This window comes from Elgaria multicarinata, chromosome 1 (assembly GCF_023053635.1).
Source record: "Elgaria multicarinata webbii isolate HBS135686 ecotype San Diego chromosome 1, rElgMul1.1.pri, whole genome shotgun sequence".
In the NCBI taxonomy this organism is placed as follows: domain Eukaryota; kingdom Metazoa; phylum Chordata; class Lepidosauria; order Squamata; family Anguidae; genus Elgaria; species Elgaria multicarinata.
In genome coordinates, this window is record NC_086171.1 from 33,337,908 (window position 1) to 33,365,493 (window position 27,586).

Sequence of the window (27,586 nt, forward strand, 5' to 3'; positions counted from 1 at the left end):
GACCCATCTGGACTGATCTCGTGACCCACTTTTGGGTTGCAACCCACCGGTTGAAGACCACTGCTTTAGGGGATTACTCTTGAGATTAAGTCTTTTTCCTTTGTCATTAAGTGGCATCTGCTTCTAAATCTTCTAAACCTTTGTGCTGGCTGGTTTAATTATCAGAGACAGCAGCCTACCTTTCTCCCAAAACAGATACCATGTTCAGTGCCATTTGGCATTTTGGGACCCCTTACATTTTTTAAAAAAGGATAATGGAAGTCTGATCAGTATTCTTCCACTCTTGAAATTTCAGCAGCAGCCAGTCCAACCTGCTAGACCAGTCACGGGCTTCACAAGGGGGCCTGCCCACTGCTGCATCAGTGCAATGTTACTGACTGTCTTTATGCAAACACTGCAAGGAAATTATAGTCATATGCCATTAAGCACCAATACTAAAATTTCCATTGCAGGTGCTATTAATTTCTACACATCCTTCTGCTTAATTCAGAAATAGATTATTTACTGCTTATCTTCTGAAGTACAGCATTGGCTGAACCTTATCAGCACTTGACAATGCTATGCTTTTTCAGGCTACAAAACAAAAAATGTAGGGAAACAGCAAGGAGGATTACACTGCATTTACGCAGTGAAATAAAGGAAACACCATCCCTGTGAACACAAACAAGGAAGTCATTCGTCTGCATTAATGCAGATTGGTATTAGCACCTTCCCTAAATGTTTCTACATAATCTTTGTCAGTCTTTGCCAATGCCTGCACCAAGGCTTCGTTCCATCCATCAAAGAGTTAATTGTGTTATCCAGGCAAAGACAAACTCTTTCTCTTTGGTATCCACAATTACTTTCATTTTTAAAACAAACATGTTTGTTTGCATGAGATTTGTTTTTTTCATCTTGCACCAATTCATGTTTATTTTCACTATCCATCTTTTGGTTATCCACATATGATACTTAACACATTCAATACTACTGTACTGGCGGATTTGTTCCTCTTTCTGTTATGCCTCTGAAAGTACAATTCAAGTTTTAGCAACCATACAGGTGCCAACAAAAAAGACTTCCCTAAGCTGGCAATCTGCATGAATTTGGATCTTTTCCTTTTCCGAACAGCAGATTTCCTGCATTTCACAACTGCTTTATAGACCCCACTCAGTTTCAAATGAGGGTTACCATGTTGTGCTATAGGGGAGGTGTTGCTGTTCATGAAATCCAAAACCTCTCTGGATACCTAGAAATAGTTGCATGGTTCTTGGGATCTTAGCCTGCAAGCTACTGTTCACAACTGTAGTTAATTTAGTTGACTTTTATGGCTCTGTCATTGTTATAATTTACTACTATTACTACTCCAAGGACTGCTCAATAGATTCTCATCACCCTATGACAAAATTCTGTTGAAGTATCAATATATCTGAAGTGCCAGATGGGAGTTAATTGTGTTTAATAAACCGCTCCAACGAATGTGCACATTTATAAGGCAATTAAAGAAATAGACCCATAGGCCTGGTTCAGACAACAAGCTAAACCATGCTGCTTAACCACAAAACGGTTAAGGGAATGCATTCCTTAACCATTTTGTGGTTAAGCAGCATGGTTTAGTGTGTTGTCTGAACCAGGCTATAGAGGGATCTCCACAGGGCATAATAGAGCCTTGTTCCCCCGACCCAGCGTGCAGGCACTGCGCTTGGCCTTCAGGGGAAGTGAGAGATCTATGCATGCTTCTTACATCCCCAACCAAACCGCTCCCTCAGAGCTCACGTTTCTTGATCGAGCGTTGTGTGGGTGCACATGCGTGCACAGACCACCTATTCCCATAATGGCCGGTTGGTCTAAGTGCCTATGCAATAAGCAATGGGGTGGGTGGGTGGCTCTGTTATGTTCTATGGAGACCTCTCTGTCTGCAGGTGCTGTGCCCATGCAGAAATCATGCCCCACCTTACGTGCCTCAATAGTAGAATTCAGTCTCACTAATGGTTAACAACAAAGGAGTGTAATGGGGAAACGCTGCTTCTATTTTCTTTGATTCTGGCTTAGTGTCTAATTAGTATCTACAAGGAAGAGCAGGAAATGACTAAACTTGGGTGGCACAAGGCACTCCAAGAAGGCACAGTTGACAGATACGGTATCCATAGAAGAAAACGGGTTAAGATGAGAGATTCTGCATGTTCCACCACTCACTACTGTTTAGCTGGGCATGCATAATTGGCACACTGGGAAGCAAAGCAGTTACCCAGGAGTCTCCACCCCATAATTCCCAGCTTCCCACGTTGAAGTTGCGAGGTCCACCTGATTTGCCTGGGAAAGAATTTGAACGCTATGCAGCAAGTAAGAAGAGATAAGTATTCAGCACTAGCTTTTTTAAAAACAACAACAGCAATTTATGACACACATTTAATTTTAAACATCATTATTTTAATAACTACGTAGAAAGTGAACACTCTGCTCCACATATTTAATAGATTAACGGTAAACTAATAAAAAATGAAAGGGGATATATTTCCATCCCACAACATGCATATTGACAGTGGGAACGATGTAGAATGGCAAATGATGAGAATTGCTTAAACTAAAAATGAACACTCTAAACACATTATTATCATCTTAAAGCATTTCAACAGTTTATTAAAATTCTCATAGAAACCGCACATTTGCATTATACTTCATTTCTCACTATTTTATTTGAACTTGGGACAGTAGCAAAAGTGGCCAAAAATGGAGTAACTGTACTGAAATGTTTTGCAGTGAAGTTTCTAAGTGCCATATAGACCACAACTGCTGATGTGCCCACTGGTGTCCCAAATCCCACACAGAGAGGGCACAGGAGGGGTACAACAAGCCTGAGCTTTAAATCCCTCCCAAATTGCCAACTTGCTTGCCTCTCGGTGTAGGAATGGATTGGCAGCATTCAACCCAGCCTCAGGTTGGAGGATGAGGCCCTAGCATGAGACTGGTGCTGAGAGTCCTTAAGGCCCTCCCAGGCTGCACCTCCCCTCCCCGCTCCCTCTATGCACCTGGTGGCAGAGATCGCATGGGCGAGATTGCCCTGATCTAACAGCTGCCAACACCAACCAAACTCCTGGATGTGCCAGGAGGACAGACAAGGAGTGGGGCTCAAACTCTGGGGGCTAATGTCTGTAGTACGGAAAATTAGAATCTTGTAGAGGTGATGTTATTGTGAACTTTGGTTATTGGACAGTCTAAAAGTGTAACAATTAAATGAATAAACAAACATGGGGCGGACTTGCCCTTATCTTTTCTGGAAACCAGACAGAAAGCATGAATGAATGAATGAATGAATGAATGAATGAATGAATGAATGAATGAATGAGAGAGACAGGGCTTTTCCTCTCCCCAGTTGATTAGCAATCCTGAATTCATGTGATGGTCATAGTTAAAAAAAAAAAAGTCAGGTGCCAAATCCTAGAAATTTGTTACTAGGAATTTTAAATAACACCTAAAGTTTAGGATTTCACCGAACATCTAATTTCTTTTGAAAGACAAGGTAAGTGAAAAAAATGTGTATAACCATCCTTCCCTGTGAATGAATTTTCTTCACATGTGGTAAGAACACTCTATAGCTGGAATGTGACTGATAGGGCACATTCAATGAGGTTAGTGGCAAGTGCAAGTAAAATTTGCTATCCGGTCCAACGAATCCACATTTGGAAAGGCATCACACAAAAAACGATGCCCAATAAGTAAGAGGAATAATAGGCAAAATGGATTTGACCCCTGTTCTAATCCCATAAATGACAATGGATTCCTAAAAACAAATTTTAGTTTTCTATTAATGCCTCAAAACAAAAACAAACAAAATCCTCTCACGGCGTGCCCTTGCTACAAACCTCCTTCTGGCATTCTAGTTGCCTCTACTTAATTAAGGATGCCTACAAGTAGACAGTACTAATTCCCAAAGTACCTGAGGCTGGTGAGTAAGTATTATAGATGTTCAATGTGTTTCATACCTTGCTAGTAGACGCCTTGTAAGTAGTCTTTAATTTCTGAGAGAGCTGGCTGGTACTATGACTGGCTGTTGAGACAAATACATTTAAAGGAAGTTTGTTTACTTTTAAAAGCTGTTTGATTGTCTTATTTGAACATTGCTGTAAATAGCCTTCCAATAGATTACCAGCTTAAGTTACGAAAAGCGAACTAACTGAGGCATATTTGTCAATTCTCTTCTTACCTTTTGTTTTCAGCTGTCCCTTGCTCAGTTCAGCTCCATCAATGGTTTGGCCTTCAGCTGCTAAGCGCTCATTAAGTGTATCAATCTCTCTACGTACTAACAGTAGCATAAAAATTAATGTTAATGCAAATAACAAGCTTTCAATCACAATGTTTAAATCATCATATTTTCTCTATTTCTAAGGCCTTGACTCGGCAGTCTCCAGGATACCATCTACAAAGGATGGCTGTGGTTACCTGTATATTACAACAATTAATCATCTCAAGAGAGCAGGTAAACTCCGAGAAAATAGCATATTGAATATTGCTAAGAGGAATTTGTTTTAAAATCATCGCTCCTACAGGGAAAATGCTGACACAAAACAGCCTTAGTAAAAGTAAGATTGCTATCTCTCTTCCACAATGAGCAAGTCACTGCTTGCCAAAGAACTTGTTCCTGTACGTAATTCCATTCCAATCTAGAAGACAATGAATCCAGCATTAGAAAGTCTGTTATTGCCAAGTCCAAAAATAAACAAATTACAACATCCCAGTTCAGAGAATTTTTTGGCTGCACATGCAAAGACTCTCCACATTATCAGGAACATCAATTTGCGGGACTCCTGATTGTGTGGACTGTGTAAGTTCCCCCTTCAGACCTTCTGCCCAATGTGTGAAAATCTGGTGCTACAGCTGGTAAGGATGGACACATTGGAGCCAGGGCCAATGCGGTCCGAATCCCTCCTCTACCCTTCTCGGAACACGGGGAGGGCAACTTTTCTAAATTTATTTATATTCATTTATTAAAACATTTGTATCCCACCCTATATCATTGGGATCTCAGGGCGGCATATGCATAAAATCTAACAGTATAAAACAATAATGTACACAGCCAAAAACGTATTAAACCATTAACAACCTAAAACCAGTAGAAAATTTAAAAGCAATAAAATTATGTGCAGCTTTAGGCAAATTTAGCCCTCAAAGGCTTTGATATAGAACTTAATGACAAACATTTGTTTCTCAACATTTATTATTACATTCCTATGCTGCCTTTTGACCAGACTGGTGGCTTGTTACAAGGGGCGAAACACAGCTGCTGCTTAAAATAGTGAAGTTTAGCCACTATTTAGTGGAATCAAAAACTCAACATGATTATCAAATTTCTGAATGTTCTGGATCTATAGCTTAAAAGAGCTATGTACTGAACAGCATGGGAGATAGTACTGGTTTAGAATGCCAGTACAGTCCTTAAATTAAGCAGGATTAAACAATAATGAAATATAACTGCCCAAAGTTCATAATGAGTTGATAATGTATCACAGTTTATGGAAATAGAGGTAAAAATAATTATTTGGAACATAATGCTTTTAAAAACTATTCTGCATCTAATATATTCTATTGACACCTTATTTCAACTTCATCTTTTTCCTAACAAGTTGCATAAATACATACTCACATTCAAGATTTTCAATGTAGAGGTTCTCAAACTCTCTTTCTATTTGGCCAAAAAGTTCCAGAAGTGTATTTCTAACAGATGATGGCAGTTTTGAATCCTAGGAAAGATGAAAACATTAAAGTTATAGAAGAGTTTTTACAGGGTTTTGTTGTTGCTTTTGTGTGTTATGGCATTTTATGAAAAGTCTGCTATGTGATTACAAAACCTACTTTGAAATCATGTTTTCATTATTTCAAAGCAGAGAGTTCAAACTCAAACATTCACATTCAAACAATACTTCTAACCCCATTGTTTATTTGGGGTTAATCAAATAATTGTTAATCATATAATACTTTTATCTCCACACAAGCACTGTTCTTGTAGTTGCTGTTGTTGTTACAGCTTTTAAAGATTCATCAAGTTTTAGTGTAAAGAAGGAGTAAGCAAGCTGGTGCCCTCCGGATGTTTTGGACTACAGCTCCCATAAGCCCCAACTAACCTGACCAATGGTCTAAGATTATGGGAGTTGCAGTTCAAAGCTTCAGGAGGGCACCAAATTGACTACCTCTGGTATAGGGAATGTGGCCTAGATAAGAACAGAGGATAACAAGGCAGTCAAATGGGTAATGAGTTCTACAAAAAAAAAACCATCAAGAAAACAGAAAAAATACGTTTCACTATAATTGAGGGTGTAGGGGAAGGAGAGGTTTAATATTCTCTGAAATTCAAGTGCAGGAAAGGAGTGAGCAATCCATACCTCTCTGAGCTGACAAAAACTTCTTACTTGACAGCACTCACTATACACATGTGACCCAGCAACTATTTACCCTTGGTATGGCCTTCAGTACTATTTCCAGTACAGTTTACTATTGCACAAGAAACTGCACACAGCGAGATTAACCAAGAGTTATCCCTCTCAAGCTGTTCAAGGAAATCTTTTCTTAAAGATGGGCACACTGGTTGCCACTTTCATTTCGCCAAGGTTAAAACAGCACAATTAATAGGAGAATTCCGTAAGTTAAAACACAACCACCCTCTGTAACAGGCTGCAATCCTAAAACCATGTTGAGATTTTGTAAAAATTTCAGATGCTGTTGAAATAAGGATTCTGTAGTTTATGCCTTGTTTACAACAAAGGGGTATGATGAATATTCAGTTTTCAACATTCATTTTTATTGAAATGTCCATGTTAAAGCTATAATTCCCTGGATTAGACTTGTGGAAAAAATTCTACAGACATAAACTGCACTTAAAGAGATCGAAAGGGAAACATTTAGAAAGTTCCCAAATCAGAATTGGGACCCAAAGATTAGATTAGGCTGATGCAAAGAGCTATGGTAATTCACTAGACTCTTTAAAAAACTGGGGTAGGGAGAAAGAGATTCAGGGCTGATATGGGCTGAAAACATATCTAAAGCCCACCTCGTGTCACAGTTGCTTGAATCCTGGCCAACATTCCCAGAGAAAGGCTTTAGATTTGATCTTTTGTCTTTTGATTTTTAATGCAAGTTAGCAAACTTTTTTAAAATGAAGAGTCTGCACTCATTTTTCCATCAAAGAAATAAGTTGGTTCTCAGTCAGGATCAGTGACCTAAGGTGTTGGGTTCGGACAATCATCCAAGGTTTCATAAACCATTGTTTGAGATTTATGAAGCCAGGAACAAACACCCCCTCCCCTCCTTTGCACAGAGTTCCCCATTATGCCAATTAACAAAACCCAGGGATGGAGGACAAGATTGGCTTATTTTCCTGGTTTGTTAACCAACACCAAGCCAGAGTTCCGCAGTTCAGCTGCTAACAGGGAACCCTGGCTTAATAAAAGCCAGGATCTTCATGCTGAAGCCAGTATGAAACAGAAGGAAAGGAAGGCGAGGAAAAGGGAGCTCAATCCCAACGATGTTCAAAAATCATGGTTTAGAAACCCTCAAACGATTGTCCAAACTGGACCACTCAGTTCCCAGCTTAGCCATGAAGCTTGAAAGGGTGATCTTCAACAAGCTGCCACATTTCACCCAAATATTCTTTAAATGTTGTGGTAAGAATAAATGAGGTAAGGGGCACAATCCTTTGATACAGGTATCAAGTCCTTTACACTTGAACAGACGCCTTCCATATTGTCTTCACATCTCCTTCTTTTGGTTTATTTTAAAAGCAAGTCGGTGCTAATCTATGGATTATCAACAAGGTATTGTAAGTTGCCCTGATAGTACAGTGGTGACATATAGAAACACATGCTTTCCAGTCAAATTTACCTGGCTTTCCAGCATCTCTCTCTGCAGTCCTGACCGCTCTTGCTCAGAACTGTTGGTTCTTCGTATAGAAAGACTGTGAGATTTGCGTTTCTGCTTTGCTTGGCGAGCAGTGGTACAGCTTCCACTTTCCGTGGGCATTACTTCAAAAAATAACTTCCCAAAAGCTCCTAAGATAAACTAAAGCCAAATATTAAGTATTACAATATGCTTTATATAACAAATCACTCCTAGAAGTAATAATTTTAATGGAAACATTCAGGCCTGCTGAATTCTTTTAATAATTTTTACAGTAGTTTTTGTTTGTTTGTTAACCCTTTCTAGAAAAAGCTTTTTTCAGTTAAGATCTCAGCTGTAATTAATTCAACTTCTATTAAAAATCATGTTGCGGATAATATTAAGATAGTGGAATTGTTACACCGTTAATTGCTAACTACAAAGCCAACTCATAATCCCCTTAAGGTCTAACGTTTTCTAAATGCAAACCTAATGAAAATTCCAAAATGCTTCCAGCAAACAACCAAACACTTTTTGTAGTTCAACGAAACACATGCAAAGGCATAAACCCAGCTGGAAATACAGGAAGATGATGTTTGAAGGGCAGTGCCAGGTAAATTATTTAGAATTAAACATTTGCTAAAGATTATTTGCAGCCGTTTACTAAGTACATATAACAGGAACACTACAGCAATTTTCCAAATCAATTCTTTCCTGTCAAACGTGTTCTGTGTAAACTGCCATATAGATGGCTCTAGAGACAAACTAAATTCTTTAAAAGTTTATTTCTTCAGCAGGTAATTCTATTGATTAGATTTGTGGATTTCTTCTTCCATTTTGCCTCTATTAAGTCATTGCTATGCATTTCAAAAAGGTAATTCCATAAAACCAAATTTGAACTGTGTCCAAATTACCTGATAGCACACTTCAACAAGACTCACCTATGCATGGATCATTTTGCTTCCCTAAGAAAATAAACTTATGCTTAATTTACCGCAGTGTCCAAGGAACTGTACTGCACTCAAATCTTTTAACAATAAATATGAGCATATTACGCAAGTAGCATCTACACCACTCCTAGCCAAATCCATTAAATAGAGCTGCATTGTTTAGTCAATTCAAAACCTTTTGATTAGTCAAATGCCATTCACCTGGCATGAAAATTTTATTAAAATTTATGATTTTTGTTACAAGTACTTACAAAAACCATGGGAGGTAGACACCATCTTATCAGAGGTATTCCTCCTCTCCAAGGGAAAGAATGACTCTTTTAAAATGGACTATGACACAGGTGTGAAAAATCTAAACCATAGAATCATTTTCTGTTCAGAATGATTTTATTCATATGTCTCAAAACAGATCCAGCAACTTGCAGAATAAAGACGAAAGTAAAAACAGTAAGCAAAGAAATTTGAGCAGGATTTAAAACAACTGTGTGATAAACCCTAATTCTAAGGAGATCTGACAACATAACTAGTTCTTTGGTAAATTAAAAATGAGAACTGTCATACTTTTAAAGACTGGAGATTGTCAGGTTCTAAAAAACAGATTATGAAATGTACAAGCAAGACAGATACAACTTTTCCAAGTCAATGCAGTGTAAATAAATCACTAGAAACCAATAGAGAAAAATACTACATTTACTAATTAAGGATAAGGATAAAATTCTTTATACTATGTGAATGTCGTAAAAGGGGTATGCAGCTGAAGCAGCATTCTTTCCTGTCTGCTAATTGCCATTTTCATACCTAGTTTTCATGTCTGCCTAGAGAAGGTCTGTTATTGGGCAGATCAAAATTATAATAAATAGTGGCTAGCAAGCAACACAAATGTTATCAGCAGTTTGGAAGATGCCTCTATCTGAAACATCAGGCTCAAGGTCAATCTATGAATGACAGTTTTGTGTGACCAAATTCACATTATACTTTCATTTGTTTTTTGCCAGCTCTATTACAAACTATTAAAATTCTTCCACTTAATTCTCCTCAGACCCCTTTGAAGTGATCAGAGAACTGTGTTTTCCTCATTTTGTGTAACTTTGACCACTCAAACATCTACCCTTGGGTCATTTTTAAGTTTGTATTTTGCTGCATCAAAGTTTGTATTTTCATTTTTTCCCCAACTAAAAATAAAGAGAGCAAGCAGAAGACAAACTAAATTTGGGAAGAAGAAAGAAATCATATTTTCAACTAGTAATATTTATTATTTGTAAAGAACCAGAGGGAGCAAACCTATGGCCCCTAAACAGAGCCCGGGCTGCTATAGGATAATTCAGATTCCTGGGCCTGAGGTCAGAGACAGTGCTCTGACCTGGGATCCAGGAATTCATGTTCCATACTCCTCCCCAACAGCACAGAAAGAAATGTGCAAAGGTGACCTCGGAGAGAGCGTAAAGGCAGCATGCCGTTTGGCAGAGAGGGGAGGGGACTAGGGAAGCCAGGATACAATGTATCCCAAGGCCTCTCCAGCTTTCTTCTTTCCCACTCCAACATGCTTCTGTACGCCGCTCTGTGATCGTAATGATATAGGGCGGGATATAAATGTTTTAAATAAATAAATAGATGGGCAAAACAGCCTGTCTAGCCAAAATGCAGAATAGGAGGGGCACAGAGGTGAAGATCACCTCTGCCACTCTTCCGCTCTGCATAGAATGCCCAGAAGCCTCCAAATTTGATTGCTTACAGAGATCTCCATAGGACTGTGTCCTAAAAAAAACTAGGCACCATACAATATACATAAAGTCATGCCCTGCCCAACAGGCTTACAACCTAACTTAGACTAAAAAGCTTTTTTAAAAATGGAAGAAAAAGTCAAACATAGACATCAAAGTCTAAAAAAAAATGCAATTTGAGAACTAGAAAAAAGTTGTTCACCCACAAAATGCTAACAGCTTAGTCAGTTGGACATCATCATTCTGTGTTTCATTGCACTAATGTTCCATTGCACATCTTCATGCACCAGCATGGCTGCAAAATTCATGCATTATTCAAAACCAGATGGCACATGCAAGCCCTCCCCCAGATCTTGCAAGAAGAAAAACCTAAAGCTGAAGAGGCAGCAAGCAAACACACATATAGGAAAAGGGGGGAAATGTAACAGGCAGGATCAATCTCCAAGGGCTAGCTGGCATGTGCCGTTTCTCCCACACTGAGAATCTCGGTGTACAAAATGCACGCTGTGTGTGACAGCATAATGGAAAGTATACTTCCTCACAAATAGATTCATAAGGAAGCCAGTGTAGGAAACATCCCTTAGTGAATTTTATATTAGTTTAAGGCTGCAATCCTATATTCACTTGTGGAAGTATGCCCTATTGAACTCCACAGGGTTTACTTCTGAGTAGTCATAAGATTGCACTGTAAATTAATCCAAAAGCCACTTCACTAGAAAAACAGAGCAGCCTTTATTTTTTAAAGAAGCATTACAAACATTAGAGGAAAAGCTACCATCCTTTTAAACTTTTGTAGTAAATCACTTCTCCAAGCTGCAAAAGTGATTTGTGCACATTTCACCACAAAAAAAAATCTTACAAATTTAATGTAAGATATGGAATGAGTTAAACAAGTCCTTGGCAATGTGATGCTACAAGGAGATAAAGAGATGATAATTTCTGGTTGTTACCTGGACTCACCCTATTAGATCATGTTTCAAAAACAATTGGAAATTACCTGTCCAGTATATCAGTGTCATGTTAAATATCCTATGAAAACCATATTAAATATTGATTAGTGAACAATACAAAAACCAGTCAAAAAGACTTTGACATTTTAAAGTTAATTTCAGCTGAAGCATGCAAAACTACTACCTATACATTTTGCTGTCAGGCAAGGTAAAATCCACAATGAGAAATTAGTGAGAAATTACAAAATATACAGTTCAAATTATCTTGCAGTTTATCTTCAGTACAATCTGACTATTACTCGTTCATGAACTTGGGATAGTAACATTTAAAGAGAAGGCAGGTACACTTGGAGCAGAGATGGGGGAAGTGTGGCCCTCCAGATGTTGTTGGGTTGAAACTCCCATCGCCCCTCACCATTTGCTATTCTGTCTCAGGCCAATGGGAGTCGTGGTCCAACATCAGGAAGGTCACACATCCTCCATCTCCTCAATACAGCAGCATCATTAGCCTAAAGCATGGCCCTTTTATTTCAATGGGGTTGCACTGAAACCATGCCATTAGTATCAGTGGAGTTATTCTAGAAAAAGTATCAATCAAGAGTAAGTACACCCACTTGAAAGGCAATGGCATGTAGATTGCATCTACCTTTCAGTTTGCCACCATCCAGACCATAGTGAGCCAAATGCAGGGTCAAGAAAAATAATCAGAGACAGCAATAAGTCAATAAAACACGGTTAAATAAAATACTAGGCGTAAACAGAACATACTCTATGCAGGAAACTACACTAGGAATTTCCCAAGTTATTATTATTATTTATTGCATTTATATCCCGCTTTTTTCTTCCAAGGAACCCTAGGTGGCGTACATAATCCTCCTCCTCTCCATTTTATCCTCACGACAACAACAACCCTGTGAGGTAGGCTGAGCTGAGAGTCTGCTACTGGCCCAAAGTCACCCAATGAGCTTCCACGGCTGAGCGGGGACTAGAACCCGGATCTCCCGACTCCCTGTCCAACACTTTAGCCACTACACCACGGTGGTTCTGTCAAGCATCAAACAAGGGAATTCTGGTAGCCATAGCAGAAATGCTGAAGCCTATATTAGGCAACAATGAAGTCACCTAATATAGGAGGGAGGGTTTAAAATCCCACCCATAACACATGGCAATTATCACACACTTTTGGGTGAAGTTCGCCCCAATCACTCTTGACGGCAGTTTTCAATGTCGCCTCCTGCATGCGTGGTGAATGAGGAAGCGCGGTTTCTGGCAAGGTTGTGTCAGGCTACAATGTCGAGAAGACCTGTCCATTTGAGCAGCTGTCCCAGAGACATCACTTGATGCAGTTGTGTCACTATTATCTGTGGGAATGATTGTGCAGCCTTGCCTGCATCTGCACCCACAACTATCATCATCCCCGTCCATCAGTCCCCCCTCCCTGCAAAGAGCAGTGGCTACTGGCAACTGATCCAACTACTGCACTATTTGAAGTGACTGGGAAGATCAAGCTTTGTCTACTCATTTGAACTACATTCACACATACAAAAAGATCCTTTCAAAGCTATCTGCTAGCGTAATAGAGCTACAATTAATAATTCAACACCAAAACTGCATTTTCCTTTTGCTCCCTGGATTCTAGCCCCCCAAAATATCACTAAGCAGTAGTGACAGCACACTTGACCATCAAGAATTAATTTATCTAGTTGCAAACAACAGTCTCTTAAACATGCACAAACAAAATTTCCCTCTAGTGATCAATTAGGTCTGTAACTGAAAAATTACTTGTTTAAAATAATTCAAATACTGATAGATCTTCCCACACAAGACAGAAGAGAAATAAAGTATTCAATGCAATAACAAAACGACAAAAGACAAAATCCAGAATGACTATACACTTCTTGAATACCATTATTCTGGAATTTTAATTATCCTTTTCATCAAGCATGCGCTCTCTCTCTCTCTCATGCTTGAAATCTGTTTTTATGGAATGTATCAGATTATATTTGGAAGAGAAATAAATGTAAAACCAATCATTTGCTTTAGCTCAAGCAATGATGTTACAAGTTCTCCCCAGTACATCATCTACTGTAGCAATAGTTGGCATCCCTATGTGCTTGCCTGCCTGAAGTTTAATAATCTAAATGAGTTGTGTAATGAAAGAAAAAAAATCTCTCGGGCATACATGGTTCTGAAAGCCAAGAGCCTAACTTTGTGTTTCAGGAAATGTCAGAATGTGGAAAGAATGACTAAGGCAGTGTGCTTCCTTTTTTGTTTATTTAAAATGCCTTAAAAGATTTGGTGTGGAGGAGGGAAAGACTATACATACTGAAGCAAGATCACAGCCTTTTCTGCTCCACTACTAAATATCCAGTTTGATATTCTATTCAAATTTTAAACAGAGTTAGGCCCAGAGTTAAATAGAGTTTAAACACAGGTAGACAGAGTTAAACAGAGGGATCTTTTTAACATGCACATAGGAGTGGAGCACAACTTAAGGGTAAGTTAAGCACTTTAAAGAGTGCCTGCCTCAAACCTCTGTTAAACAGATGTAAAAGAAAACCATTAAGAATTTCAGAAGGGGAGCTGAGTTAATCTGTTGCAGCAAAAACAGCAAGTTCTGTTGCAACAAAATCAGCAACTTCTGTGGCACCTTAAAGACCAACTCATTTATTATGGCATAAGTAGTTAAGAGTTTAGTATAAGGTTAAGAGAGCAATCCTATGCTCCTTAGTCAGTGTCTGGGAGATATAGGAATGTTCATTTCCTGGGTCTAAGGGTCAAAAACAGAGCTCCGTCCTCATAACCAGGAAACCATATCCCCTTCCCCCTTGTAGCTGGAGCAGAGAGAACTGCACCAGCTACTTCTCCACACTCAAAAAATGGAGCGCAGAGACAGGGAAGAGGAGGCACTCCTGTGGAGGGGGTGGAAGGGTTGAGACTGGGACGGCAGCCTTAGGAGAAATTCTATGGCTGCCCCAGCCTCCTTCTGATCTGCTGCTCCTGGAAGCCTCCACTAGACAGGTGAAAATGCCTGTCTGGCTTAAATGAAGCGCAGGAGGCACAATGAGCCTCACGCTCTGCAGAGGATGCTCATAAGCCTCTGAATTCAGAGGCTTACAAGTACCCAGGGCAGATCACAAAGGACTGCACCCTTAGTAGTGCTTTTCAAAAAGTTTTCCAGGACTCCACGAGTTCCTCAAAAGTTTACTAGGAGTTTCACAATAAGATCAGTCATAGTGGGCAAACTTTCCTAAACAACAGTTTAGCAATCCCCACTATTTACTTTTCCCTGTCCATGTACAGTCATAGGGTAAGTTTTAGACTACTCCTACACATTAACAGGGTTGGAGGTGTGAGCAGCACGCCATACGAATTGAGTCTGCACTCAAGAAGATGCCCAGGGATCCTCTGCAACATGCTGGGATCCTCAGTGGGTGGGTGGGTCAATGTGGAAAGGCTTCCATGAAGGTACTACCATATTCCAAAACATCAGTATTGTTAAAACAAATTACTATTTATTTAGATTTATATACCACTCTGCATCCAATAAAATATCCAAGCAGTGAGCAATAAAAAGGGAAGAAAATAGCAATACTTGTGAGATAGGTAACAAAAATTACAGCACAGCTGCTATTAGGCCATAGTGTGCCTTATAGTTGATTATGTTTCAAGAACTCGTATCTTGGGCCTAATTTAAATGCACAACTCTTAATTATTATTTAAAATATTTGTATACTGCCCTTCATTAACAAATTATAGGGCAGTGTACAGAATTCATTGAAATATATATCCACAATAAAAGCAAAAAGTCTCATTACGTTGGGCATTAAAACCAACAAATGCTTGATTAAACAAATAATTAATAGGCACCGCAACATCATAAGGCTTAGCACCTGTCATACTGCAGTGGGATAGAATTCCAAAAGCAGGGCGACACAACCAAGAACTCTGCCCCTCCCTCCCACGGTTGACATCAGATGTATATGTACAGATGACATAGCAGGAGGCCCTGATCTGTACATCTCATTAAATAGGCAAGTTGATATGAGAGAAGGTAATGTACTTCCAAGTTGTTTAGGGCCTTCCATCTCAATAACAATACTATGAACCCGGCCCTGTAACATATTGGCAGCCAAAGTAGTTCTTTGAACAAAGGTGTAACATGCTCACAGCCCACCCAGCAATCTAACTGCTGTTTTCTGCATTAGATGAAGTTTCCGGACCAATCCCAAGGGAAGGCCCCACATAGAGAGCACTGCAGTAATCCAATCTCAAGGTTACCAATGTATGGATCACTGTGACCAGACTACCCCTAACCAGGAACGGCCATAGCTGATCAAAGGCATCCCTAGTCACCAAGTCCTCCTGAAATTCCAGTGACAAAGATGGTTTGAGCCTTTAAGGAAAACCCCCAGACAACAAACCTGATCCTTTAGGGGAATGCAACTCCATCTAGAACAGGTAACCTGCCTCACTCCTGGACTCAGGAACCACCCACCCACAGAACCTCTGTCTTGTCAGGATTCAGCCTTAAACTTATTATGTCATCCACGTGGATAAGGTTTCTGCTCTAACTGGCCACTGAATTCAAAGGGGATTTTATACAATGCAACTGAATAACACAGCATTGTGGGTACAATTACAGTCAGGACTAATATGGTGCAGATTTCCAGTTTTACTTCTCTTCCTCCCTATCCACCTCCTCCTCTTCCTCCTCCCATCTCTCTCTCTCTCTCTCTCACACACACACACACACACACACAAACACAAACACACCTTTGCAGGTGAGAACAAGGCAAACAATAAACTATGGTGAGATTTTAGCATGCATTTAGCAGCAGTTATTACTGTCCGACTATGATTACAGTTCAAATATAGTATTTTAAGAAGGGCATATCATGCCTATTTTGAAATATTGTGTATAACATTTCATCCAGGGATGCCCATCAATCAGAATGTCCATGTATCGAACAGGAATTGTAATAATTTAGTATAGGTAAAATGCAACACATATCCCTAAACATTGGGCCTCAAGTTTACAACTAAAAAAAACTCGCTGAGCTGGTGTTGTGCCTAAACCTAGCTGACATTGTTGCTGCAATATTAATATGCATCACCACAGCATATTTACTTTAACCAAGGATATAATATTTAAATTGCCCTACCATCAGATCGTGCAATATGATGTAAATAATTTTGGACTTAATTTGTTAGGGAAACATGAGCTCAAATAATTCTCAGCCATATGGCCCTCTAAGACCCAATCCCTGGGTTGTTTCATATAGGTTAAACAACACAGTTAACCCAAAAACAAACCATGGGTTAACTCTGGATTGTTTGACCTCTAAACAACCCATCATTCTAGGTTCACATGTCACAAAACAATCCAGGATCCAGAAATTCCTCCGTTAATTAAAAGCGAAAAGAATGGCTGGGTTCACACAACACGCTAACTTACCCAGTGTGAGTGGTTGTTGAACTGTGGATTACCATTATCTGAACACAGAAAGTTTTCTATAGGGTTGCTCATTAACCATGTAGTGTGGCTTGCTAACTACCATGCATAACCCAACAACAAGCAATGGGTTCTCAAGGTGACGTGTTCAAAAAAACCAACAACCATACTGTATGGTTAACAAGCCACCCTGTGGAAAACAGGTTGTGTTCAGACAACACGATAACCCATCCTGCAGAAAACACAATGCGTTCAGACAAAACATTAACCTGTGGTATGAACCCAGCCTTTGTGTTAAAGGACTAGGAAAAAAAGAGTACCAATAACAAAGAACTGACTAACATCAAAGAGTATGTGATGTGCAAAACAGGTCTAAGTGAACTTGCACTAATCTCTCTCTCTCTCCTCACAGGGCTGTTGTGAGATGAGGGGGTATGTATACTGATGTGGAAGCTTGAATTTTTCTCCTTCAGAACTGATGGCGTAAATGTTTAATGGTTAAACACATTTTACAATATTATGACAGCAAGTCTGACTACAAATATCACTGGCTACTATCCAGGGAATAAAGTAAACTGCTCTTCATGCTCAGCAGATCACTTTCTCACTTTCTTGGTGCCAGGGGCCCCAGAGGAAACCTTTCAGACCTTCAATAAAATTTGCTGAATCAGGATACAGGAGTAGAAGGTCAGCACCAAAACAGATGGATAAAAAAAGCTCATAGTCAAGAATATTAATCCAGGATTGGAACCAGATAGTCAGTTGGCAAAGTTAAAGAGCCAACAGATACATGGACTATACACAAGGAAGAAATCAAGCAGGCAGCAAGAAACCCAGGTCTGGTATTGTCGACTAAGAAATTGCTAAGATACTAAGCCAGGAAGGAAGGAGACTGAAATAGGAAGCAATGTGCAAAGATTGATAAATGCATCTTAACCGCCATCAGGATTAAAGGTATTAATCAATGCCCAGTACACCTACCTATACCAGCCACTAGAAAATGGCAGCACAAAGAATTGGGTGTATCTCCTATCCCTAAAATCCTGAGTATTAACCCCACGGAGTATGACACATGAACAGCAGAGTTCTTCCCACACATGCTCCAAAATGCAGACTAGCTTTTTAAACAAGGATTTCTATAAGCAATTTGTGGCGCAGAATGGGACTCAGCTGACCAGGAGAAGAAAATAGGCCTGATAGATTGGCTAATGCCAATGGGCGTACATGAAACAAATTTTCTGGATGAACAGCTAATGTGTCCAGGCAAATTACATTATTCTTTCCAACCAGCAATTTTCTGCACTGGATTTTCACAAGCTGTTAAAATTGCCTAATCATCTAGTTCTTTCATAGCTCTAAAAGTCTTGCTAGTTTTCATTAACAGAACCAGCTATTTCATTACATCACTTCATTGTTCACGCCACTCTCTTTATCATAAGCACACCTGGCCAACCTGTGTGCTTTAAAACCACATCTAATCTCCACTTACACAAACCCAGCTGTTTATCTGCATATTTTTCTTATTACCACATTTACTAATTTATCTTGTTCTGATATAGTTTTTTTGTTAACTTGAGTTTACCCAGTATTGTTAGAAGCCCCAATCCTATCCTATATTAACATTGTTATTCACATGTTGCTGGCACCCTATCATTTTTATATCCAAATAGTTTTCTTTTAAACTATTCATGAAATGTCATGGGTTTAGCTGATTTTAATACTGAAAACAAAACCTGTACCCCATTACATAAAATGCATACACAGAATATAAACATTAATATGAAGATACAGTTAAGGGAATTAGAAAATACTTCACTGTATGTATGGTAACTATTAAATATGAAACTACTGTGCTCAATCACTGGTTGATATCGATACATGTTTATATTATTCATCACTGCTGAAATTTGGTAGCTATTTGGTGCCAACAACTAATCAATAAATGAAGTGAAGATTAGGCAGATACACCACATTGCTAATTTAAAAAATGGTCAACAGCACTCATTAAGAGAGCTCTCAGCTCAGAAGAGAAAAGACATCAAGTACTTGAACAAAACCCTTTAAACTAGCAATCTCAGCACTACCATTTTTGTTACTTAGGGGATGTGCCATGACTTGCCATCCTAACCAACTGGCACTGAAACTTCCTGAGCATTATAATCACATACTCAGTAATACAACCATGTTTCAGTTAACCAACTGATGAAATCATACATATCATTCATATACTGCCTATGTTATTTCCCCCAAATAATACTTTTTAAAAAGCAATCTTGTCACTTTAATGTAAGTATTAGGGGGAAGGGCTCCAAGAAGAGGTATTAAAATAGTTATGATTCCATAATCAAAGCTTGGATGTTAACTGAAGGAGCACATTCTCTGCAATACGGGGTGTTGCTTTATAACAACTCAAACCAATGGTCCATCTCACTCCATATTACACCAGCCTTCTCCAACCTGGTGTCATGACTAGGCCTGTTCCCCTTAGGCTGAGGGAAGGAGTTTCAGGCGATCAATCAGAATCAGATTTATTTATTTATTTATTACATTTCTATACCACCCAATAGCCGGAGCTCTCTGATTCTGAAGCAGAAGAGACAGCGTCAGAAACATACCAGCCTATACAGAGAGTGGGGGAGGTGACTCTCAAGGGCTCTTCACCAGCTGGGAATTAACCTTTGCCAGACCTTATCTCTGAAAACGTTAACAACACACGGTGTGTGGAAAATCAGTATTCTTCTGAGGGGGGAGGGCACTGAAAGGCTAGCTGATCCTAGAGTACGCCACAGACTAAAACAGGTGGAGCTAAAGGCAGGTGAGAGAAGGTCGGCCTGGCTAGCTTCTTACCAAAGGCTTCTTCAGAACCAATCTCCCTGAAGTTAAAGCATTCTGGGGAAAGGCTTTCCGTTCTTCTTGAAAAGACAATTGTCTTGCTTAGTTTGCATAGTTTTGCCTAGAGGAAAGTTCCTAGAAGTTGGACTCTCTTCAGGTGGGAAGAGATGTTTATTGCCTGAATAAAGCTTTGTGGATTGTGTGGCAAACCTCTTTATTGTCTCCCAATAAGGCGGAAGTTTTGGGAAACATGACACCTGGTAACCTCCAAATACGGACTACAATTTTTATCATCCCCAGCCATCAATGGACATGTTAGCTGGAGATGACAGGGTTGTAGTCCAAAACATCTGGAAGATACCAGGTTAAGGAAGGTTGATTTACAGTGACTGGCAGCAGCTCTTCAGGCTTTAAAACAGAAGTATTTCCCAGTTTTATCTTGAGATGCCAAGGCCTGGGACATGTTGCATGCAAAGCATGTGCTTATCATTCAGTTATCACCCCTCCCCTAAAACCCTACACCACTGTGTGGTTGTTTTCACTTTAACATTTTGTTCTGGTCTATTTTATTTTATTTGAAAGCTGACTCTAGTTTAAAACTTAGGATTCAGTAAGGTTTGAAGAACATCAGGTATTCCCAAACTATGAGAAAAGGGTTGTTATTTTATTAGAGGGAATGTGTGTTCAAGGATAAGAAACTCATTAAACACTACACTCTCTCTGAAACTAATTGGCAGACTTCCCGACACTAATTACCCTGGTTGTCTCAATTGTTCATAAAATATGCACCTTGGAGCAAGCATGCTGATTAACACTTCTGTGTGTTTCAAACAGCAGTATTCACTTTCAGGATATTTTGAAAGGGAAGGAGGAGTCCCCACTGAACTTAACAGTTAGGGTGCAATCCTATGCCTTTTTAAAACAGAAAAAAAGCCCTACAACTCCCAATACTCCCCACCCATCAGGGCAGCCAGGGGACTTTTTCTGCCTAAACATGCATAGGATTGCACCCTTAAGGTGACCGTGCCCCTATTTCTTTTTTTAATAGAATATATTGAAACATTGCAGGCAGATCCTATTTACATTTCTCTTCTCATCGAATAGCCACACTTTCCACCCCTATTTATGTAAAAAGTGCAGACGAGTGTTAGTTTCTCTTTATTAAACTCCTCTCTGCCTAACAAGCATTAGAAACATTGACATTAAAAAACACCCTGTAAACACATACACAGAAATAAAGTCAGATCTTATTACATAATGTCATCATTAAGGATCCCACTCTCCTTGCTGTCCCAACCTTTCCCCTCCCCATCTGAGCGACCCATAGCCCAGGTTTCCCCAACCCGGCGCCCTCCAGATGTCTTGGCCTACAACCCCCAGAATCCCCCAGCCACTGTGGTTGGGGAATTATGGGGGTTGTAGTCCAAGACGTCTGGAAGGCGCCGGGTTTGGCACGGCTGCCATAGCCTCAACCCCACCACAGTATCCCCCAAATCCCCCTTTCTTCCCCGGCCGCCTATGCAGGAGAACCTGAAGTCCCGCCGCCCGGAGGTTCACAGAATCTACCGCCCAGGGCTGAGGGGATGAAGCGGGAGAGGGAAGAGAGGCGGGGAGGCCCCGAGGCTCACCTCTGAAGTCCAGCTGAGAGGCGGCGGCGAAGGAGGCGGCTCCTTAGCCCGGAGTGGGAGGAGAGACGGTGAAGAGAGGGCGGGGACGAGAACGCCACGAGCGGAGAGACAACCGACCAAAGGAGGAACAGGAGAGGGAGCCGCCGCTGTCGTCGTCGTCGCCAGGCGCTACTGCCGGTCTCTCTCTCAGACCCGGAATGCACCAAAACCGCTCGCTCTAGAGAACCTCGAGACCACTTCCGCTTCTCGCCGGAAGCGCTGCCGCTGCCCCTACTAGCCTGCCAACCACCATAGAGACAGACCGCCATTAGAGCAAGAGGAGGGGGGAGCGAGAGTCGGCGAGTGTCACGTGATGCGGAGGCTCGCGTTCCACGCTGCCACCCCCAAACAAGGCTCGCTGCAACTCAAAGCGCCTTTGCGGCGGGCTTGGGGAAAACATGACATGGGCATACTCCGAGTCCCCCTGGTAGAGGCAAAGGAGGACCCTTTGGTAAAGATTTGTTACGGAGTAGCTCTCCTGCGAGTGAGCAGTACTAACACTGACAAGGCAAAGTTGCTCCATTTTTCTGTTGATGATGAATTTGCCCAAAGAAAAGCACGTAAAGCATTTCTGAATGTGAAGAAGTGATGTCTTATATACATTTTGAATAAAAGCGCTTGTCATTACCTTTTTTATAAATCGTTGCAGTTCATATGTATTTAGAACTGATTCAAAATACTTAATGAGCAGTTTGAAATGAGGTCCACATTTCCCATCTGGCCCAGGCCTATTACAGACGCGCCAGTGCCGACCTCGATGTCCACATGCAAGCTCCAATGAGTTCCGTCACCCTTAATATACACCAGTTGCTGGGGAACATAGGTGGGGAGGTGCTGTTGCAATCGTATCCTGCTTGTAGGTCCCTGGTCAACAGCTGGTTGGCCAATGTGTAAACAGTGCTGGACTAGACGGATCCTTCGTCTGATCCAGCAGGGCTCTTCTTATGTTCTTAATAGGCCCACGGCGAAGTAAGGTGGCAATTCTGTTTATCAGGATCTCCAACGTGGAACCCACAGGGTCTTTCAATGATACCAAGGGAGCTGTCCACTCCCTGCCTCTTTAAAAGTGTGTTTTTAAATAAAAAAAAACCTAGGAAGATGTTAGAACCGCCTTGCTCTTTCTCTCCCCTCTACGGCTTTGCCTCAGCATTTTTCCCTCTCAGCCTCTAGCCTTTCTATTCCTCTCCGCACCTCTACCTTGCTGTTTATTCCGCCTCTAGCCTTGCTCTTTCTCTCCCTTATACCTCTTTGCTTTGCTACTTCTCCCAGCCGCTAACCTCACTATTTCTCTACCCCCTGCTGCCCCTCTTTATCTCACTTAACTTGATGGGGTCCGCAGCAGCTGCATCCTCCAGGGCAGTTGTTTTGTGGTGGTGGGATTCCCAGATTCCACATTTGGGAATTTAAGCTGTTTCTTAAATTCCCAAATGTGCCCATGGGTCCAAAAAGATGGGGACCCCTCCTATATGTTCACCTGGGAACAAGCCATTGAGATCTCTGCAGGAATGCACTGTAAGTCTCACTGAGTTTTAGGAGACTTGGGCCAGACCTACACCAAGCAGGATAAAACACTTTGAAAATATTTTGAAAACTGTATGGATGAGTTCAGACGACAAGCTAATCAACGGTTGTTTCCTATTCTGTTCCAGTTGATTAGCGTGTCGTCCAAACTCAGCCTATATGAAGTGTGTCATGGGCCCCAACAGTTGTCAAAACTTATAAACCATGTTAAAGCAGTAGTGTAAGAGCTTCATCACACCAGTGTTATACTGTGCAACCATTGCGAATTGCATGCAAAGGACTCAGAAGTTTTCCACCTTATAATTTGCTTTGATTGTGAAGTACTCCCATGCATCCTGCCTTAATTGTGCAATAAAGCAAAAAGATTTGCCGTATTTAGCCCCTACTTTTTGAGCATATCTTCCGAGCCGCCGCTGGGGTGCAGGAGCAGGATTTTAAAGAAATGCTTACATCAGTGTAAGCTTTAAAGAAAAAGACACCAAAATCGGCACAGTAATAAATATTGGGTGGGAGCTTTAAGCATACTAAATTTGAATTGAATTGGGTCATCCGTTGATTTTTTATGATTTTTTACATTTCCCCTCTTAAACTAACTTCCTGGTATGCAAAGGATCGCTGTCACCTGGTAGGAAAAACAACAACAACTGCGAAAGCTTACCACTACGGGGATAAACTGAGGGAAGCAGGTACGTGGAATGAAGTTTTAAGTCCTGTCTTAGAAAGTTGCCTCCTGCCAATAATAGTTGTTTGTCTAAAGTATTTTATTCTGCTCTTTAACAGTACTCTTAAAGCGGCTTACAGACAAGGGTGTATTTGTAAATGTTGATATAGAGGCATAGTCCCTGTACAATGACCCCAAGGAGAACACCGCTCCAAATTAAAACACCAAATAGCAGACGCTCCACTGGTCCAACACTTTATCGAGATGGCGCATAGATATGATGATTTTCAGTTCCTGATCATTGATAAAATATAGCCCCACAAATATAATTGGGATGATCACGACAACCTTCTCTTAAAAAAGGAAGCTGAATGGATTTTTAAACTCAATTCAGTTCATCCATATGGTTTAAACGTCAACTTAGAACTAACATCCTTTCTTGGAAAGTGATTTATCTGTTTGGTCATTGATCTACCCCAACATCACTACACCTCCCTTACTAGCATCTCCAAGCAGCTGTACCTTCAATCCTTGGAATATAGACTCAGACTCAAGGACTGAGTCTGAGTGAGATCACCTGATGGATTGCTTCCTCACTATCTGAAGCTACTGAATCTTTAGCTGAGGCCAAGGTCTGAGTTTTTTTAACACTCTTTCATAGCTTTTAAAAGTTATCCTAGCTAAATAATTTCTCTTATCATACAGAAAGAATTCCCTTCAGAGGGCCTAGACTGACAATTAGAGATAACTTTTGGAATAATTAATATATATCTACACCTCCATGGCTATCACTCACATACAGCGGTGAGTGTTTATCCCTGCACAGGGAGCATTTCAGAAGGGGCAGATTTTTCCACTTACTTGCATAGAAGCTGCTTCTGCTAACAACATGCTTCTCAACCTCCACAATGAATCTGAAAATCTTACATCAGCGTAACCCACTGAGAAAGTCTCCACTGGCATCCATTCCACCTGGTTCCATCAGGAGGGAATATGAGATAGCGAGACCCTCTTCGTCAGCTTGATTGGGATCAAAGCAGTAGCTGTTCCACCTGGTCATTATGTACGTCACTACATAATATTATGAAACATACAACTTCTATAAACTAATGACAAGAGACCAGTATAGCAGGACCAGAAGATATCATTGGTTTGAGTTGGGCTCTAGTGGGCATGGGCTCAAATCTTGGTTTAAAACACTCAGAGATAAGCAACCTAGTGTCCTCCAGATGTTTTTGACTATGAGCTCAATCCAATGACTGTTTTTATTGCATGCCAACAGATATTGTGTATTGTAGACCAAAACACCTGGAGAGCACAGGGTTGCCTATGCCTTTTTGGTCTGATTAAGGATGCAATCCTATGTAAGTTTTGACAGAAGAAAGTCCTATAACTCCCAGCATTCTCCAGCCAGCATATGCTGGGAGTTGTAGGACATTCTTCTTTCTAACCATACACAGAATTCCCTATTCCTTCTGAGGTTAGCTCCAATCCTCCCAGTAGCTGGGAGGAAATGGATTTCCCCCACAACAGTATATTGTTCCTTGTAATGAATTAAGACCCATTAGTTCCACAAAAGGTCTGTTCTTGGCGGAGAGGAAAATTGCTAGAACTTGTTGGTTGTTGACCATGGATCAACACAGCAGCCTGCAATGCTAGATTCTCCTTGGGCTACCAGCCAACAAAAGGCTGCAGTTGATAGTAACAGAAAAAAAGAATGCCAAGGGGCTTACAACTACATGTAATGATTTGCTTATCAAGAATGTAAGGTAACTGAATATAGTTTATCAACAGTTTTAAATTTTAAACAAGTCTAAAGCTCCAAATCAGGACAAAGTAATATCTTCGTCCTTCATAAACAGTTACATTCGGGGTATTGTGTCTAACAGACAAAATTATTTCCACAAGCAACATTGTGTCCAACAGAAAAAGTTATTACAACAAACTACATTGTCTAATTTATAAGTCTGCCGCACAAAATAGTTACAACAGGCTAAGTTCATTGTAACAAGCTACGTTGTTTAATTTGTAAGTTTGCCAGAAAAAGTTGTTACAACAAACTATGTTGTTATATTAAATTACAACAGACTGGGTTGTTTTGTTTACAGGAATCCGGTATATGTCCCATTTCGTTCTAGTTATAAACTTCATCAGATGTCCAGTCAATCATTCACTGGGAAATAGTAATTGGGGGCTTGACGTGCAAAGGGGGCATGGTTAAAGATGAGACGGCATAACGAGTGACAGGAGAGGAGGATGCCACAGGGGGGGGCAGGGGAAGGGGGACACAAACAGCTGGAATCACAATTATCAATATGGGGAGCAAGAAATGGAGGGCAGGCAGGATGGGAAAGATGGATAGGTTGGAGAATCAATAGAAAGAAAGGTTGGGAGGGGGAGGTGGCCAATAGCGGCTTCCTCTCGCTAAAGCTTCCAGATTTGGGGTAACAAGACAAATTGGTGAACGGGATCAGACTGTTGCAGCAAACGGGAAAAAGTGAAATTATTATTGTGTCACCTTAAAAACTAAATTGTTAATTGAGACATAAGCTCTCGTGGACCAGAACCTAGGGAGATGCATGAAGTTGCATAAGTAAAAATATTATTGTGCCCCATGAAAGTTTCTTCAGCTTTATCAAGAACAAGCAAGATACAGGAATAGTGGATGGTTAGTGGTCAGTGAAGCTGGGGACAGGGTGACGATATTGCTGTCTTGATGAAGTGAAGCAGGTGTGATCCCGGTCATTCCCATGTGTGGGAGACCATTACAAACCCCATGTAAAAGCAGGATGTATTTAATTTTAACACTTTTTTTAAAAGTAGAAAGTTATGAGTGTACTATAAAAAGGAAAATACGAAACCCATAAGGTGGAAGATCTCCAAAAGATTCCTTTACTGCCAATTTAGAAACCAGCATTATGCCTCCTAGTGGCTACTACACATTAATACATGGTAACAAGAAAATCGTGGGAAGAGGACTTCTTTTGGAAGGAGGTGCTTTAAAAAAAACCCTATTTAGGATGTATAATTCTTTCAGTTCTGCGTTAAAGCCTGGCCTGAAAGTCCAATTGAAACAGATCATCAGTCTTAGGATGACCATATGCAAAGGCGGACAGGGCTCCTGTTTTTTAACAGTTGCACAGAAAAGGGAATTCCAGCAGTTGTCATTTGTATATAGAGAGAACCTGGTGAAATTCCCTCTTCATCACAACAGTTAAAGCTGCGGGAGCTATACTAGAGTGACAATTTTAAAAGAGGGCAGGGCTCCTGCAGCTTTAACTGTTGTGATGAAGAGGGAATTTCACCCTCTTCAATTGACACCTGCTGAAATGCCCTTTTCAATACAACTGTTAAAATACAGGAGCCCTGTCCTCCTTTTCATATGGTCACCCTAATCAGTCTCATTCAAGAGATCCTAGAGTTGCACAACCACCACCACATCCCAGCATCTCGTCGAGGAAAGGAATGTGAGCATAGTTGTTGCAATCCCAGGTCCAGGGACGCCTTTTTTGTCTCCCAGGAGCGGCAAAACAGTCATCTCCTATAAGGCAAAAGTGGCCATGCACCTCCTTTAGCAGGAATAATAATACCTCCCGGCACTGTAGTAATAATATCTTGGCTGTGCTAATTTAGCAACTAATTTAATCCTTCATCAAATACATGTATTAATATTAATAACAATAAATAAATCTGATGAAAGATTAAATTAGTTGTTAAATTAGCACAGCAGACACAGACTGTATAACCAGTATTGCTGTTGTGAGTGGCGTAAAACATATACAAGTCTTGAATACGTTTGAACTTTAAATAGAAATCTCATAAGATTTGCATTTCATCCTTCGCATTTCAAGGGCTTTTGGCCCCACAGTTTAGAATCGCTTTCTTTTTACCTAGATTATGTTTGTGTGTTTTTACTTATGCAACTTAATGCATCTTTCATGCATGAACCGCCCAGAGAGCTTCGGCTATTGGGCGGTATAAAAA

The 27,586-nt window shown here is 40.4% G+C and overlaps 1 protein-coding gene across 3 annotated transcripts in view; it reads right to left on the minus strand.

Moving 5' to 3' along the window:
* The window catches only part of WDR37 (WD repeat domain 37), a 54,714-nt gene extending 33,094 nt beyond the window's left edge, over positions 1–21,620 (minus strand). Inside the window, exons 1-6 of one of the 3 annotated variants that reach the window (XM_063125697.1) lie at positions 21,382–21,620; positions 7,852–8,028; positions 5,621–5,717; positions 4,184–4,279; positions 3,963–4,027; positions 2,228–2,311 (exon numbers count right to left, since the gene is read on the minus strand). In XM_063125697.1, coding sequence (XP_062981767.1) covers positions 2,228–2,311; positions 3,963–4,027; positions 4,184–4,279; positions 5,621–5,717; positions 7,852–7,989 — 480 coding nt within the window. In that variant the 5' untranslated portion in view covers positions 7,990–8,028; positions 21,382–21,620. Of the gene's footprint in view, positions 1–2,227; positions 2,312–3,962; positions 4,028–4,183; positions 4,280–5,620; positions 5,718–7,851; positions 8,029–21,283; positions 21,347–21,381 lie in introns of those variants that run through there. The other 2 variants (XM_063125704.1, XM_063125712.1) reach the window with 2 other exon arrangements.
* Between the last annotated feature and the right edge of the window lie 5,966 nt (positions 21,621–27,586).